This window comes from Tursiops truncatus, chromosome 7 (assembly GCF_011762595.2).
Source record: "Tursiops truncatus isolate mTurTru1 chromosome 7, mTurTru1.mat.Y, whole genome shotgun sequence".
In the NCBI taxonomy this organism is placed as follows: domain Eukaryota; kingdom Metazoa; phylum Chordata; class Mammalia; order Artiodactyla; family Delphinidae; genus Tursiops; species Tursiops truncatus.
The window spans coordinates 32,480,235-32,497,753 of NC_047040.1; the positions used below are offsets into that span (position 1 = coordinate 32,480,235).

The 17,519-nt window shown below is 38.8% G+C and overlaps 1 protein-coding gene across 2 annotated transcripts in view; it reads right to left on the minus strand.

Moving 5' to 3' along the window:
• The window catches only part of NBEAL1 (neurobeachin like 1), a 178,024-nt gene that overhangs the window by 58,808 nt on the left and 101,697 nt on the right, over positions 1–17,519 (minus strand). For both annotated transcript variants that reach the window (XM_073807369.1, XM_033859886.2), the window contains 2 exons: positions 4,270–4,427; positions 2,241–2,365 (listed from right to left, as the gene is read on the minus strand). In XM_073807369.1, coding sequence (XP_073663470.1) covers positions 2,241–2,365; positions 4,270–4,427 — 283 coding nt within the window. The remainder of the gene's footprint in view (positions 1–2,240; positions 2,366–4,269; positions 4,428–17,519) is intronic.

Genomic DNA, 17,519 nt, shown 5'->3' on the forward strand with positions numbered 1-17,519 from the left:
TTTATGTTTCAGAAATAGGCCAAGTAATCTCTTTAATCATATTTACTTCTAAAGCATACTACTAAGTAAGTTAAAGAATTATTCTCACTACATTAATTCAATGGAATTATTTTTACTGTGCATTTGAACTACAGAAATATTAAGAAAGAATGTGACAAATTATTTTTAACTGCAAGATAATACAAAGACCAAAAGCTGAAGTGTTCCTTTCTGGAGTGTATGGAATTTAATAGATAATTCTGATACATATATATGCAACAAATGTCATGAACTATGCATTAATGTAAGAAGGCAGAGCTAGTGTAATGGAAAGAAGATGGGCTGTGAAATGGTAAACCTAAGTTCAAATTCTATTCTGCCATTTATTAACCATATGACCCCTCTGAATCTATGTTTTTGCAACTGTGAAATGGAGATACATCACATCACACATAAAATAAATAAATGGTAGCTATTCTTATTGCACATTCATCTCTCAATTATCTGGTGGCATAAGAATAGTAATAAAAATATATGCATAATGTGCAGGTAGGACTGGAAAAAACGTATATGTTTAACTATGAATAAAGACATTTCATGTGTATAATAAAAACAATTCATGCTAAATAACAAAACATTGTAAAGATGACAAAACCTCCCTTAATTTCTCAAATGGTATCCTTGCTCTGACATACAAAATGAATTAACCTAATGTACAGCTGCATTTCTCTTTTATAAATCTGCTTTGATCACATACAAGTCTAGATAATCTGATACAAATAGAAAAATACTGACGAAAATACTTACAAACAAATATATGGAGTAGGTAAAACATTCTGCAGTTAATTCTGAAATAAACTTCAAGGAACTTTAAAGAGTTTTAAAGACTGAGGTCACTGGTTTTATACTATTATCAATTTCACTTATTACATTCATTCATTCATTCAGCCGTGCTGTGCGGCTTGTGGATCTTAGGTCCCTGACCAGGGATCGAATCCAGGCCCTCGGCAATAAAAGCGCAGAGTCCTAACCACTGGACTGCCAGGGAATTCCCCCAATTTCACTTTGAAATGTATGATTTTTTTCTTCTGTACAATTTTATTATCATCATTATACTTGGGATAATTTTGAAAACTAGGTAAAGAAAGGAACAGAGATGGAAAAAGAGAAAGGACACTGGTTTTCCTGGACTTAAAACAACTGAGACCAAGAAGAAGAAACATAAAATTATACCTGTATACGTGTGTAAGAGGGTTGAAGAAGGAGGGAAAGGGACAGGGAATTTCCTGGAGTGGGATTTATTGGCAAAAATGAAGAAAAAATAGAGAACACTCTTCCTTAAATATTACTAAATTGAAGTCATTCACCATAAGATGTTTTCTGTGTGGTAAGTATAAAATTTTAAGAGGTAGAGAAAGTATAATAGTCTCAGGACATATACTGGGAGGACAAGCTATACACATTGACCGTTCCTGTATAAGACACTCTTTGTACCATGGACAAGGCCATTATTTTACATTAAGGGAAATCACTTACTGTGTCTGATTTATTTCAGAGTATAAGACTCTAAATGGCAGGCATTGTAGCTCTCAATTTTATGGCATTTACTGTACTGGCCAATATATTAAGGCAATTTTAAAAAGTAAGATTAAAAAACTGGTACTCATTTCATCTATAACTTAGTCACTAAACATAAGGTGCACAGATGCTCAGTCAGATGGCTATAAAGGAAGGGCTTCATAAGAATTTTAGAAACTCTTTAAAATCTGTTTTGATATACTGCAAGGCTATGCATTTTTAAGCACTTTTTTCTAGAAAAAAGGCATTGGCCCATCTAGATACTAAATGTCTGGAGTTCTATACGAAGAACAGGTCATAGAAGAAAGACCTAAAGAGCTGCTAAGAATTCTAAATATTGAATATATTTAACATTAAACTCAGTTTTGGTAAGCAAAAGGCTAAGGTTAAAGGACCATGTTTTACTATACCATAATGGAGATAGAGATGATACATTTCACATCAACTACAGTATAATTTTATGAGTTTAAATTACATTTTTCCTTGAAAAACTGCAATCAATTGAAATAGGAAATAATTTTAGATTTAGGCCAAAGGCAACATACACAACCACTTAAATATCAATTATAAAATGTCACCCTTCTCTCATGATTAAATAATTTTGAAACAATGAAAACAATAACCAATCCCCACCAACACCCTCATTATCTTCAATAAATAATTAAACAGCCATTGAAACTCACCTAGATTATCTCTCAAAGCACTAGCTTCATCATGGGTTTTGAAGTTATAATTTGGCACCAATTTAAGTCTCATGCGGGAATAATTTTCTACGTTAGCTAGTTTCCAGTGAAGTGGATTTTGTTTCCTATGAATATTCATAAGTAAACAAATAAAACTATTTCGCTTAAAATTACAAAGACTGGTTATTGAAATAGAGTATCAGGTACTTTACATTTTTTTGGCACCATTTTATAAAAACATTCACATTCCTTATCTCATTTGACCCAAACAACCCCGAGAAAAAAACCAATGTTATTATGCATATCAACAGTATATACCTGAGGAATCTAAGACAGGCCCAAGATGCCATGTGATTTACAGGTACAGGAATAAGATTTGAACATAAATCTTCAGACCTACAGCTTGATACATTTTACTCTTTCACTGTTACAAGGAAGTTCTTAACTAGCTATTTAGGAGTTTATTCCAAATACAGTTTTCAAAATAAAATAATAAGTTTAGTACAAATAAAGATAATATAATTGCAAATGGATCAAAGATCTAAATGTAAGAGTTAAAGCTCTTAGAGGAAACAATAGGAGTAAGTCTTCATGACCCTGGATTTGGGAATGGTTTCTTAGATATCAATAACATAAGCAACAAAAGAAAGGAACAGATAAACTGGACTTCAAAATTCAAAGCTTTTGTGCATCAAAGGCCACTATGGAGAAAGTGAAAAGACAACCTACATATTTATAGACAATATATCCAATAAGGGTCTATTATTGGAAAAAAAAAAAAAACCTCTTACAGTTCAACCACAAGAAGTCAAACAGTCCAATTTAAAAATGGGCAAAAGACTTGAATAGACATTTCTTTAAAGAAGATATACAAATGGCCAACAAGTACCTGAAAAGATACTCAATGTCATTAGTCATTAGGGAATTGCAATGAAATCATAAGATACCACTGCACACCCACTAGGATGACCATAATTAAAAAAAAAAAAAGACAAGTCTTGGTAAGGTTGTGGAGAAACTGAAACCCTCAAACATTGCTGATAGGAATGTAAAATGATGCAGCTGCTGTTAAAAACCGTCTGGCAATTCCTCAGTAAGTTAAACACAGAATTACCATATGACCCAGTAATTCTTCCAGTACATAAGCAAGAGAATTAGAAACAGGTGTTGAAACACTTATCCACAGATGTTTACAGCAATACTATTCACAACAGCCACAAGGAAAGCAACATGATGTCCATCATCCATTCCACACAATGGAATATTATTCAGCCATAAAAAGGAAAGAAAGTAATGATACATGCTACAACATAGTGAAAATACTAAGCTAAATGAAAGAAGCTGGGCACAAAAGGCCACATACTGAATGACTTCATTTATATGAAATACCCAGAATAGGCAAATCCATAGAGACAGAGAGCAGATTGGTGGTTGCCAGGGGTCAGGGGAAGGGATCATAGCTAGTGACTGCTTAATGGGTCCAGGGTTTCTTTTTCAGGTGATGAAAATGTTCTGAAGCTGGACAGTGGTGATTATTACACAACATGAGGAATGTACTTAATGCCACTAAATTGTACATTTTAAAATGGTTAAAATAGCAAATTTTATATTAAGTGTATTTTACCACAATAAAAAAGGGCTGTTAAAAAATGTGTGTGTGTATAAAATATAACTCAGCAAAACAGAAGTGACTTAGGATCAAATAAAGAAATTGTAAAATATTCAAATACACATCGTCACTAACCCTAGCTCAAAGAGGTGGTACCAGGAAGACAGAAGTAAATGGAATCAAAACAAATTCTATGTCACAGGGTAAGAGTAAAGGAAATAACTCCATGGTGAAAAACATATACACACAAAGCTCTACACATACCGAACTTATAATCCATAAAAGGCAAGCAAATTAATTAAAAGTAATCTTTTAAAAATTGAACATTTTAAAAATTGGATTGGCGAGGTCACTGATTCATAAAGTTCTAGATCAGAGCTCTAAAAAAAAAAGGGTATTTAATGAATGATAGACACGTACCTTTCAGCCCAAGGTCCCCTTTCACATGTAAGATAGAGCTTTATTGCCTTCCAGCGTCTCAGAGTGGCTAACTGTGGACTGCTAAGTTGTTTAAGCATATTATTATACCTCAAGTTCTCTTGGCGTGCTTTTCGATTAAATGGCTCCACAAAAAACTCCTGAAAGAAACAGCAATAAATAATAGCACTGAATCATATATTTAGAGGTATATTTAAAATTTAATGCCATAATTTTAAACATCTGACCCAATAAAATCAAGCAATGAAAGAAAGAAGCTGGTAACCAACAAGATTTTCTTATTCCATTAGAATCATTTCTTTAATATAATTCTAGCTATAATCTACTTGTATTTTTTAAAACTTAAGAAAGTAACTAACCAACAATAAACATGTGAAGAACTTCAAAAATGTAAAGTGTCTCAACATAAGATTTTAAATCTCAGAATTATTAACCTTATACCATCAAGTAAAATGATTTTCTTTTGAGATCTTTTGATTTATAAGGCATCTGGAATGTGACTCAAGTTTAAATAAAGTAAAAGGAAGAGTAACCACATTCTACTCTACTGTTGATGGCCTGAAAGGCAATGCCAAAGACAAAAGAAATCTATAGGGGCAAATCTCTCACAATGAAAAATTCCATCACTTAAGAGTGCTACTCTCTGAACAGCATCCTAGCTAGCAAATGAATTCACATACCTATTCCAGTTTTCAGGATAAAATAGATTCTGATAATAAGTTCTACCAAGATATAACTCTAAGCCCTGAAATTAAAATTTTAAAGTTTTCAAAAAGACAAGAGGTAAGCCTGGCTTATCTAACTCACACTGACATTCATTTATGAGGAAATATTAGGAACTAAAATAGTATTTAACTTGTTCAAACAAATAACACTGAATCACATTAAAATGAATAGTTAAAGACATTGATTTAAGAGACACCTTTTAAGGACTTCTCTGGTGGCACAAGTGGTTAAGAATCCACCTGCCAATGCAGGGGACACGGGTTTGGTCCCTGGTCCAGGAAGATCCCACATGCCACAAAGCAACTAAGCCTGTGAGCCACAACTACCGAGCCTGCACTCTGGAGCCCACGCGCCACAACTACGGAAGCCTGTGCACCCTACGAGCCCTGCCGCAACTACTGAGCCCACGTGCTGCAACTACTGAACCCGCATGCTGCAACTACTGAAGCCTGTGCACCTAGATCCCATTCTCCACAACAAGAGAAGCTACTGCATGAGAAGCCCAGGTACCACAACGAAGAGTAGCCCCCGCTCGCAGCAACTAGAGAAAGCCCACGCACAGCTATGAAGACCCAACACAGCCAAAAAAAAAAAAAAAAAAAAAAAGACATCTTTTAAAGAGGCAGTACAGACGTGTGTGGCTATAAGCTTTGGAACTAGACCTGGGTACAAATCTTAGGTACTTAATTCTCTGAAGCTCAGTACCATCACCTGTAAGATGGGGCTGACAGTAATTGTCATCATAAAGATTAAGATTTAATGTGCTTAATATAATGCCAGAAAAGTAGCAAGCTCTCAATAAATTATAGTTATTATTATAATTGTTACTGTAACTACTACTATATTTGTAGGAAATCAATGATTTGGGAGACAGTGTTATCGAATATTTAAAACAGATCACTGCTGAGACAACTGAAGAAGTCATGAAAGCTCCATGATAATTAAACATCAATTTCACAGTTTTGAAGTTCAAGCACATAAGGATATTCTTTTTTTTTTTTTGGTTGTGTTGGGTCTTCGTTTGCTGCATGCGGGCTTTCTCTAGTTGTGGCGAGCGGGGGCTGCTCTTCATTGCGGTGGCTTCTCTTGTTGTGAAGCATGGGCTCTAGGTGCATGGGCTTCAGTAGTTGTGGCACGTGGGCTCAGCAGTTGTGGCTCACGGGCTCTAGAGAGCAAGCTTGGTAGTTGTGGCGCATGGGCTTAGTTGGTGCATGGCATGTGGGATCTTCCCGAAACAGGGATCGAACTCATGTCCCCTGCATTGGCAGGCAGATAATCTTAACCACTGCACCACCAGGGAAGTCCTCATAAGGATATTCTTTTTTTTTTTTAAAGGGAGAAGCAAATCTGCCTTTATTCTTAGAAAACGTGATCACCAATGATGAAAATCCAACGGCATCTACCAAAGAGCTACTAGAATAAGTGAGTTTAGAAAGGCTGCAGGATACAACATCTTCTACAGGAAGCTAACTCTTCCTAACAAAAGGCCTATATGACTGTCCTAGCAGTTTTTCTTCACTGATCTGAGACAAGGCCAGTAAGCCACAAAGCTCCTTATTCGAGTGTTTCTCGGTCGTTTGCTCTTGTCATACAAACCCAGTTTTTAAAAAAATTTTACTGAGGAGACCCAGTAGTGACTGGGATGTGGGAAACCAGCATTCTGGTGGGAGGGTACATTTTCTGTACAGTTTGGCGAGCAATTTCACACACTGCAGATTGAGAGCTTTAAATATTTAACCAATTCTACCTCTTGTAGTCTATCTTATGAAAACAATCATTCAGGCAAAGCTCTATATACAAGCATTCCACTGAATCATTACCTATAATACGGCAAAAATTGAAAATAATTTAAACATTCAATAATGTATCTTTTACGTATCCATTCAATAATGCTTTTGAAGAACTTTTAGAAAAAGGTTCATGTTAGATGAAATATATCAGGAAAAATGCTAAACTTGCAAAATATTATTACTGTTACATATTTACTACATAAATACAACTATAAAACTAAGAAAATATTCCAGAATGTGGACAGTAGTTAATACTGAATGACAGGACCTATCCTCTTCCACTTCTTAAACTGTCTTCAATTACGTTGTACTACTTGAATATCTGAATCACAGAACCTCCCCTCCAATCTAAGGACAAAGGAAAGAATATTTAAAGGTGCTATATTTGAAAATAAAGTCAGACATTGCATCATAGCTCAGTTTTATTTTCAGTAGTTAAGAAACATTTAAGCACCAAACAAAGCAAGTGAACCCTCAGCACCCAAGGGCCAGTAGAGGCAAAAGATGAGGCCCCCATAGTGAAGTGGCAACTACTGCAGGAATCACTGCCCTAGGAGGGATGCACTGTCTAGGAAGGGACACAAGTTTAGACCTTAACCCCTTTCCCTAGCCCTGACTTAGTGGGCAACAGGGGGCCCAAAGCGCTGCATAGTCCGGATCGCCAGAGAAAGCTGGTCAAGAAAGTTGACGATGGAAATTCGGAGAAGGCGGGAATCCAGCTCTCCAGCAGACCACCAGGACGCTGCCGCTATGAGCTCCTTCCCAATCGCCCCTTGGTGTGGTTCAGCACCTGGGGCCAGGGACCCACGGACAATCTCCGCCTCCAAGGTGGATGGGAAAGGCACGCTTTGGGCAGATACGTGTGGCCGGCTTCCCGGCCCTTTGGCCGTGGATGCGGGGTGTCCGCCCGGCCCCGAAGAGTGCTGTGCCGCCGCGACACACAGAGCTCTGTAGTTTGCAGCGGCGGCAGCATCCGCGCTGCAGGGGCCGCCCGGCCACCCCTGCCACCCCAGCTGCCCAGGACTTCAGAGCCACCCGCTATCCTGCCTGCGCCCCCCATAAGGATATTCTCAAATCAGGTTTTCCTAGAAAAGCTAAGTGTGAAGTTAAAGAGAAAATGCTGGTTGGTATAGTAGTTGGTAGAACATCTTTGAGGGCAATAAAACAGTAATTATTATCATAATTGCTCCATACCGGTAATTCCACTTATTCTAGGGAAGTCATTGTGGATAAGCATAAAAATATGACTACAGAGACGATCGATACTATTTATAACAAAGAAGAAACTGGTAAATTAGGTCTAAAACCGGGAAATAAGTTTAACTCTTCTAATACATAATATAATGGAATATTAGACAATCATATAATGGCATGGAAAAATGTTCACAGTACGTTTTAAGAAAGTAGTAGCAAATGAAACTACCATTTTGGTTAAACCAAATATACACATAAAAATACAGGAAGGATAATATACCAAAATATTAGTAGTGGTGGATTACAAATGTTTCTTTTTATACCTAAGTTATGGAATAAACATGTGTTTTTATTTGGTCTTCTCTAATTTGTTTCATCTGTGTTCTCTAGTTTTTAGCATATAGATTCTATACATATTTTGTTAGATAGATATCTAAGTACCTCATTCTTTTTAGACCTATTGTAAATAGTATTTAATTGCTGTTTCCAATTGCTCATTGCTAGTATATAGAAATATGATAAAATTTTGTGTATTGATATTGTGTCCTGCAATGTTGCTAAATTCATTAATTATAGATTTCTGATAGATTCCTTAGGATTTTCTACGCAGATAATTATGTGATCTGCAAATAGTTTTATTTCTTCCTTCCCAATATAAATGCCTTTTTTTTTTTCTATTCTTATTGCATTTGCTATGTCTTATAGTACAATAGTGATTAAGAAGAGTGAAAGTGAACATTCCACCCTAGTCTCTATTTTATGGGGAAAGCACTCAGTTTTTCACCATTAAATATGAAGCTAGCTGTACAATTTTTGTAGAGATTTAGGTATTCCCTTCTAATCCTAGTTTGCTAAAAACTTTGATCATAAATAGATGTTGAATTTTCTCAAATGCTTTTTCTGCATCTACGGATACGATCATGTACTTTTTCTTGATAAGTCTATTAATGTGACTGATTATTAACTGATCATCAAATGTTGAACCAGCCTTGCATTCCCAACAGACACTCTACCTGGTTGTGATGTATTTTTTTTTATACATTGCTAGATTTGGTTTGCACCTATGTTCCCAAGGGATACTGGTCTTTAGTTTTCTTGCACTGTTTTTGTATGGTTTCAATATGAGGGTAATATTGCCTCATATAATGAGTTGGGAAGTTATGCCACTTTTCAATTTTCTGAAGAGAGTGTGAGGAATTGGTGTAATTTCTCCGTTAAACACTTGGTAAAATTTGCCACTGAAACCATCTGGGCTTAGAGTTTTCTCTCTTGGAAGGTATTTAACTATAAATTCAATTTCTTTAACAGAGAACTATCCAGGTTATCTACTTATTATTGAATTAGTTTGGGAAATTTGTAGTTGTCAAGAAATTGATCCATTTCATCTAAATCATCTTATTTATGTGCACAGATTAGCCTGTAGTAGTCCCTTATTATCATGTTGATGTCTGTGAAGTCAGTGGTGATTCATTTCTGGTATGAGTAATTTTTCACTTTTTTTCCCTCAATTTGGCTAGAAGTTTATCAATTTTATTGATATCTTAAGTAGATTTTGGTTTCATTGATTTTCTCTATTGTTTTTCTGCTTTTAATTCCGTTGATTTCTGCTCTTTAATAAGGGAATTCCCTGGTGGTCCAGTGGTTAGGACTTGGCGCTTTCACTGTGGTGGCTCAGGTTCAATCCCTGGTCAGGGAATTAAGATCCCACAAGCCGCGTGGCGTGGCCGAAACAAAAAAATAACAAACAAAAAAACCAAACTAATGTAATTTAGTTTACTTTTTCAAGTTCCTTAGGGTAGAATGAACTTATACTAAAAAAGAAGAAAGGTCTCAAATTAATAAGTACTTTGTATTATAAATTTCCCTCTAAGCACTGATACATACTCAGCCTCCTTAAAGATATCTACTATCAGCCTGATAGACTTTTTACATAATCACTATGTACAGAACATTTTGATATTAATTTTTAAGTTCTTATCTGTTTTTCTTCCAATTCTCAAATAATTTTTGGACAAACAATAAGAAACACTGTTCGGACTGAAGTGCCCTGGAGTCCGAGGGGAGGGCGGCCTCACTAAGGCTGCCGGCTCTGGAGGGACCCCACCAGCTGAAGCCGCAACAGTCCTTGGGACCGCGGGCCAGAGTGAGTATAACGTGGAGGAGCTTAAAGATGGCGGAAGAATAAGATGCGGAATCACCTTCCTCCCCACAAATACATCAGAAATACATCTATCTACATGTGGAACAACTCCTACAGAACACCTACTGAACGCTGGCAGAAGACCTCAGACCTCCCAAAAGGCAAGAAACTCCCCACGTACCTGGGTAGGGTAAAAGAAAAAAGAAAAAAACAGAGACAAAAGAATAGGGACGGGGGGGACCTGCACCAGTGGGAGGGAGCCGTGAAGGAGGAAAGGTTTCCACACACTAGGAAGGCCCTTAGCGGTCAGAGACTGCGGGTGACGGAGGCGGGAAGCTTCGGAGTCACGGAGGAGAGCACAGCAACAGGGGTGCAGAGGGCAAAGCGGAGAGATTCCCGCACAGAGGATCAGGGCCGACCGGAACTCACCAGCCTGAGAGGCCTGTCTGCTCACCCGCCGGGGCGGGCGGGGGCTGGGAGCTGAGGCTCGGGCTTCAGAGGTCAAGATCCCAGGGAGAGGACTGGGGTTGGCTGCATGAACACAGCCTGAAGGGGGTTAGTGCGCCACGGCTAGCCGGGAGGGAATCCAGGAAAAGTCTGGACTTGCCGAAGAGACAAGAGACTTTTCCTTGCCTCTTTATTTCCTGGTGCGTGAGGAGAGGGTATTAAGAGCGTCGCTTAAGGGAGCTCCAGAGATGGGCGCGGTCCGCGGCTATCAGCGTGGACCCCAGAAACGGGCATGAGACGCTAAGGCTGCTGCTGCCGCCACCAAGAAGCCTGCGTGCGAGCACAGGTCACTATCCACACCTCCCCTCCCGGGAGCCTTGGGGCCCGCCACTGCCAGGGTCCCGTGATCCAGGGACAACTTACCCGTCAGAAAGCACGGCGCACCTCAGGCTGGTGCAACGTCCCACCGGCCTCTGCCGCCACAGGCTCACCCCGCATCCGTACCCCTCCCTCACCCCCGCCTGAGTGAGCCAGAGCCCCCGAATCAGCTGCTCCTTTAACCCCATCCTGTCTGAGCGAAGAACAGATGCCCTCGGGCGATCTACACACAGAGGCGGGGCCAAATCCAAAGATGAAGCCCGGGAGCTGTGCGAACAAAGAAGAGAAAGTTCTCCCAGCAGCCTCAGGAGCAGCAGATTAAATCTCCACAATCAACTTGATGTACCCTGCATCTGTGAAATACCTGAATAGACAACGAATCATCCCAAATTGAGGAGGTGGACTTTGGGAGCAATGATATATATATTTTTCCAACTTTTTCTCTTTTTGTGAGTGTGTATGTGTATGCTTCTCTGTGTGATTTTGTCTGTATAGCTTTGCTTTTACCATTTGTCCTAGGGGTCTCTCCGTCCGGTTTTCTTCTTCTTTTATTACTTAAAAAATTTTTTTTCTTAATTATTTTTTATTTTAATAACTATTTTATTTTCCTTTATTTTATTTTATCTTCTTCTTTCTTTCCTTCTTTTTTTTTTTCTCCCTTTTATTCTTAGCTGTGGGGAGGACAGGCTCTTGGTGCTCCAGCCAGGCGTCAGGGCTGTGCCACTGAGGTGGGAGAGCCAAGTTCAGGACACTGGTCCACAAGAGACCTCCCAGCTCCACGTAATATCAAATGGCAAAAAACTCCCAGAGATCTCATCTGAATGCCAAGACCCACCTCCACTCAATGACCAGCAAGCTACAGTGCTGGACACCCTATGCCAAACAACTAGCAAGACAGGAACACAACCCCACCCATTAGCAGAGAGGCTGCCTAAAATCATAATAAGACCACAGACACACCAAAACACACCACCAGACGTGGACCTGTCCACCAGAAAGACAAGATCCAGCCTCATCCACCAGAACACAGGAACTAGTCCCCTCCACCAGGAAGCCTACACAACCCACTGAACCACCCTTAGCCACTGGGGACAGACACCAAAAACAACAGAAACTACAAACCTGCAGCCTGTGAAAAGGAGACCCCAAACACAGTAAGTTAAGCAAAATGAGAAGACAGAGAAACACATAGCAGATGAAGGAGCAAGGCAAAAACCCACCAGACCAAACAAATGAAGAGGAAATAGGCACTCTACTGGAAAAAGAATTCAGAATAATGAGAGTAAAGATGATCCAAAATCTTGGAAATAGAATGGAGAAAATAAATGATTAACAAGGACCTAGAAGAACTAAAGAGCAAACAAACAATGATAAACAACACAATAAATGAAATTTAAAATTCACTACAAGGGATCAGTAGCAGAATAACTGAGGCAGAAGAATGGATAAGTGACCTGGAAGATAAAATAGTGGAAATAACTACTGCAGAGCAGAATAAACAGAAAGAATGAAAAGAAGTGAGGACAGTCTCAGAGACCTCTGGGACAACATTAAACAAACCAACATTCGAATTATAGGGGTCCCAGAAGAAAAAGAGAAAAAGAAAGGGACTGAGAAAATATTTGAAGAGAAACAGTTGAAAACTTCCCTAATATGGGAAAGGAAATAGTTAATCAAGTCCAGGAAGCACAGCGAGTCCCATACAGGATAAATCCAAGGAAAAACATGCCAAGACACATATTAACCAAACTATCAAAAATTAAATACAAAGAACAAATATTAAAAGCAGCAAGGGAAAAACAACAAATAACACACAAGGGAATCCCCATAAGGTTAACAGCTGATCTTTCAGCAGGAACTCTGCAAGCCTGAAGGGAGTAGCAGGACATATTTAAATTGATGAAAGAGAAAAATCTACAACCAAGATTACTCTACCCAACAAGGATCTCATCAGATTTGACAGAGAAATTAAAACCTTTACAGACAAGCAAAAGCTAAGAGAATTCAGCACCACCAAACCAGCTTTACAACAAACGCTAAAGGAACTTCTCTAGGCAGGAAACACAAGAGAAGGAAAAGACCTACAAAGATAAACCCAAAACAATTAAGAAAATGGTAATAGGAACATACATATCGATAATTACCTTAAATGTAAATAGATTAAATGCTCCAACCAAAAGACATAGACTGGCTGAATGGATACAAAAACAAGGCCCAGGGCTTCCCTGGTGGCGCAGTGGTTGAGAGTCCGTCTGCCAATGAACGGGACACGGGTTCGTGCCCCGGTTGGGGAAGATCCCACATGCCGCAGAGTGGCTGGGCCCGTGAGCCATGGCCGCTGAGCCTGCACGTGCAGAGCCTGTGCTCCACAACGGGAGAGGCCACAACAGTGAGAGGCCCGCGTACCGCAAAAAAAAAAAAAAGGCCCATATATATGCTGTCTACAAGAGACCCACTTCAGACCTAGGGACACATGCACACTGAAAGTGAGGGGATGGAAAAAGATATTCCATGCAAATGGAAATCAAAAGAAAGAAGGAGTAGCAATTCTCATATCAGACAAAATAGACTTTAAAACAAAGACTAGTACAAGAGACAAAGAAGGACACTACATAATGATCAAAGGATCAATCGGAGAAGAAGATATAACAATTGTTAATATTTATGCACCCAACATAGGGGACCCTCAATACATAAGGCAAATACTAACAGCCATAAAAGAGGAAATCGACAGTAACGCAATCATACTAGGGGACTTCAACACCCCACTTTCACCAAGGAACAGATCATCCAAAATTAGAATAAATAAGGAAACACAAGCTTTAAATGATACATTAAACAAGATGGACTTAATTGATATTTATAGGACATTCCTTCCAAAAACAACAGAATACACATTCATCTCAAGTGCTCATGGAACATTCTCCAGGATAGATCATATCTTGGGTCACAAATCAAGCCTTGGTAAATTTCAGAAAACTGAAACCATGTCAAGTATCTTTTCCGACCACAACACTTTGAGACTAGATATCAATTACAGGAAGAAATCTGTAAGAAATACAAACACATGGACGGTAAACAACACACTACTTAATAACCAAGAGATCACTGAAGAAATCAAAGAGGAAATAAAAAAAAAAACCTAGAAGCAAATGACAATAAAAACACAACGACCCAAAACCTATGGGATGCAGCAAAAGCAGTTCTAAGAGGGAAGTTTATAGCTATACAAGCCTACCTTAAGAAACAAGAAACATCTCAAATAAACAACCTAACCTTACACCTAAAGCAATTAGAGAAAGAACAAAAATCCCCAAAGTTAGCAGAAGGAAACAAATCATAAAGATCAGATCAGAAATAAATGAAAAAGAAATGAAGGAAACGACAGCAAAGATCAATAAAACTAAAAGCTGGTTCTTTGAGAAGATAAACAAAGTTGATAAACCATTAGCCAGACTCATCAAGAAAAAAAGGGAGAAGACTCAAATCATTAGAATTAGAAATGAAAAAGGAGAAGTAAGAACTGACACTGCAGAAATACAAAGGATCATGAGAGATTACCAGAAGCAACTATATGCCAATAAAATGGACAACCTGGAAGAAACGGACAAATTCTTAGAAATGCACACCTTCTGAGACTGAACCAGGAAGAAATAGAAGATACGAACAGACCAATCACAAGCACTGAAATTTAAACTGTGATTAAAAATCTTCCAACAAACAAAAGCCCAGGACCAGATGGCTTCACAGGCGAATTCTATCAAACATTTAGAGAAGAGCAAACACCTATCCTTCTCAAACTCGTCCAAAACATAGCAGAGGGGGCTTCCCTGGTGGCGCAGTGGTTGAGAGTCCTCCTGCCAATGCAGGGGACACGGGTTAGTGCCCCGGTCTGGGAAGATCCCACATGCCGCAGAGCGGATAGGCCCGTGAGCCATGGCCGCTAAGCCTGCGTGTCCGGAGCCTGTGCTCCGCAATGGCAGAGGCCACAACAGTGAGAGGCCTGCGTACTGCAAAAAAAAAAAGAAAAAAAAAAAAAAATAGCAGAGGGAGGAACACTCCCAAACTCATTCTACGAGGCCACCATCACCTTGATACCAAAACCAGACAAGGATGTCACAAAAAAAGAAAACTACAGGCCAATATCACTGATGAACATAGATGCAAAAATCCTCAACAAAATACTAGCCAACAGAATCCAACAGCACATTAAAAGGATCATACATTATGATCAAGAGGGGTTTATTCCCAGGAATGCAAGGATTCTTCAATGTATGCAAATCAATCAACATGATACACCATATTAACAAATTGAAGGAGAAAAATCTTATGATCATCTCAACAGATGCAGAGAAAGCTTTTGACAAAATTCAACACCCACTTCTGATAAAAATCCTCCAGAAAGTAGGCATAGAGGGAACTTTCCTCAACATAATAAAGTCCATATATGAGAAACCCACAGCCAACATGGTCCTCAATGGTGAAAACCCAAAACCATTTCCACTAAGATCAGGAAAAAGACAAGGTTGCCCACTCTCACCACTCTTATTCAACATAGTTTTGGAAGTTATATCCACAGCAATCAGAGAAGTTAAAGAAATAAAAGGAATCCAAATTGGAAGAAAAGAAGTAAAGCTGTCACTGTTTGCAGATGACATTATACTATACATAGAGAATCCTAAAGATGCTACCAGAAAACTACTAGAGCTAATCAATGAATTTGGTAGAGTAGCAGGATACAAAATTAACACACAGAAATCTCTTGCACTCCTATACACTAATGATGAAAAATCTGAAAGTGAAATTAAGAGAACACTCCCATTTACCATTGCAACAAAAAGAATAAAATATCTAGGAATACACCTACCTAAGGAGACAAAAGACCTATATGTAAAAAATTATAAGACACTGATGAAAGAAATTAAAGATGATACAAATAGATGGAGAGAGATACCATATTCTTGGATTGGAAGAATCAACATTGTGAAAATGACTCTACTACCCAATGCAATCTACAGATTCAATGCAATCCCCATGAAACTACCACTGGCATTTTTCACAGAACTAGAACAGAAAATTTCACAGTTTGTATGGAAACACAAAAGACCCCGAATAGCCAAAGCAATCTTGAGAAAGAAAAACAGAGCTGGAGCAATCAGGCTCCGTTACTTCAGACTATACCACAAAGCTACATATGTGCCAGTACGTACTGGCACAAAAACAGAAATATACATCAATATAACAGGATAGAAAGCCCAGAGATAAACCCACGCACATATGGTCACCTTATATTTGATAAAGGAGGCAAGAATATATAGTGGAGAAAAGATAGCTTCTTCAATAAGTGGTTCTGGGAAAACTGGACAGCTACATGTAGAAGAATGAAATTAGAACACTCCCTAACACCATACACAAAAATAAACTCAAAATGGATTAAAGACCTAAATGTAAGGCCAAACACCATCAAACTCTTAGAGGAAAACATAGGCAGAACACTCTATGACATAAATCACAGCAAGATCTTTTTAGGCCCACCTCGTAGAGAAATGGAAATAAAAACAAAAATAAACAAATGGGACATAATGAAACTTAAAAGCTTTTGCACAGCAAACGAAACCATAAACAAGACTAAAAGACAACCCTCAGAATGGGAGAAAATATTTTCAAATGAAGCAACTGACAAAGGATTAATCTCCAAAACATACAAGCAACTCACGCAGCTCAATATCAAAAAAACAAACAACCCAATCCAAAAATGGGCAGAAGACCTAAATAGACTGTTTCTCCAAAGAAGATATACAGATTGCCAACAAACACATGAAAGAATGCCCAACATCATTAATCATTAGAGACATGCAAGTCAAAACTACAATGAGATATTATCTCACACCGGTCAGAATGGCCATCATCAAAAAATCTAGAAAGAATAAATGCTGGAGAGGGTGTGGAGAAAAGGGAACCCTCTTGCACTGTTGGTGGGAATGTAAATTGATACAGCCACTATGGAGAACAGTATGGAGGTTCCTTAAAAAACTAAAAATAGAACTACTGGGATTCCCTGGTGGCACAGTGGTTGAGAATCCGCCTGCCGATGCAGGGGACACGGGTTCATGCCCCGGTTTGGGAGGATCCCACATGCCACGGAGTGGCTGGGCCTGTGAGCCATGGCCACTGAGCCTGCGCCTCTGGAGCCTGTGCTCTGCAACGGGAGAGGCCACAACAGTGAGAGGCCCGCGTACCACACACACACACAAAAAATGTAAATATAGTACCACCCTGCGACCCAGCAATCCCACTACTGGGCATATACCCTGAGAAAACCATAATTGAAAAAGAGTCATGTACCACAATGTTCACTGCAGCTCTATTTACAATAGCCAGGTCATGGAAGCAACCTAAGTGTCCACCAACAGACGAATGGATAAAGAAGATGTGGTACATATATACAATGGAATATGGTACATATATACCATGGAATATTACTCAGCCATAAAAAGGAACGAAACTGAGTTATTTGTAGTGAGGTGAATGGACCTAGATACTGTCATACAGAGTGA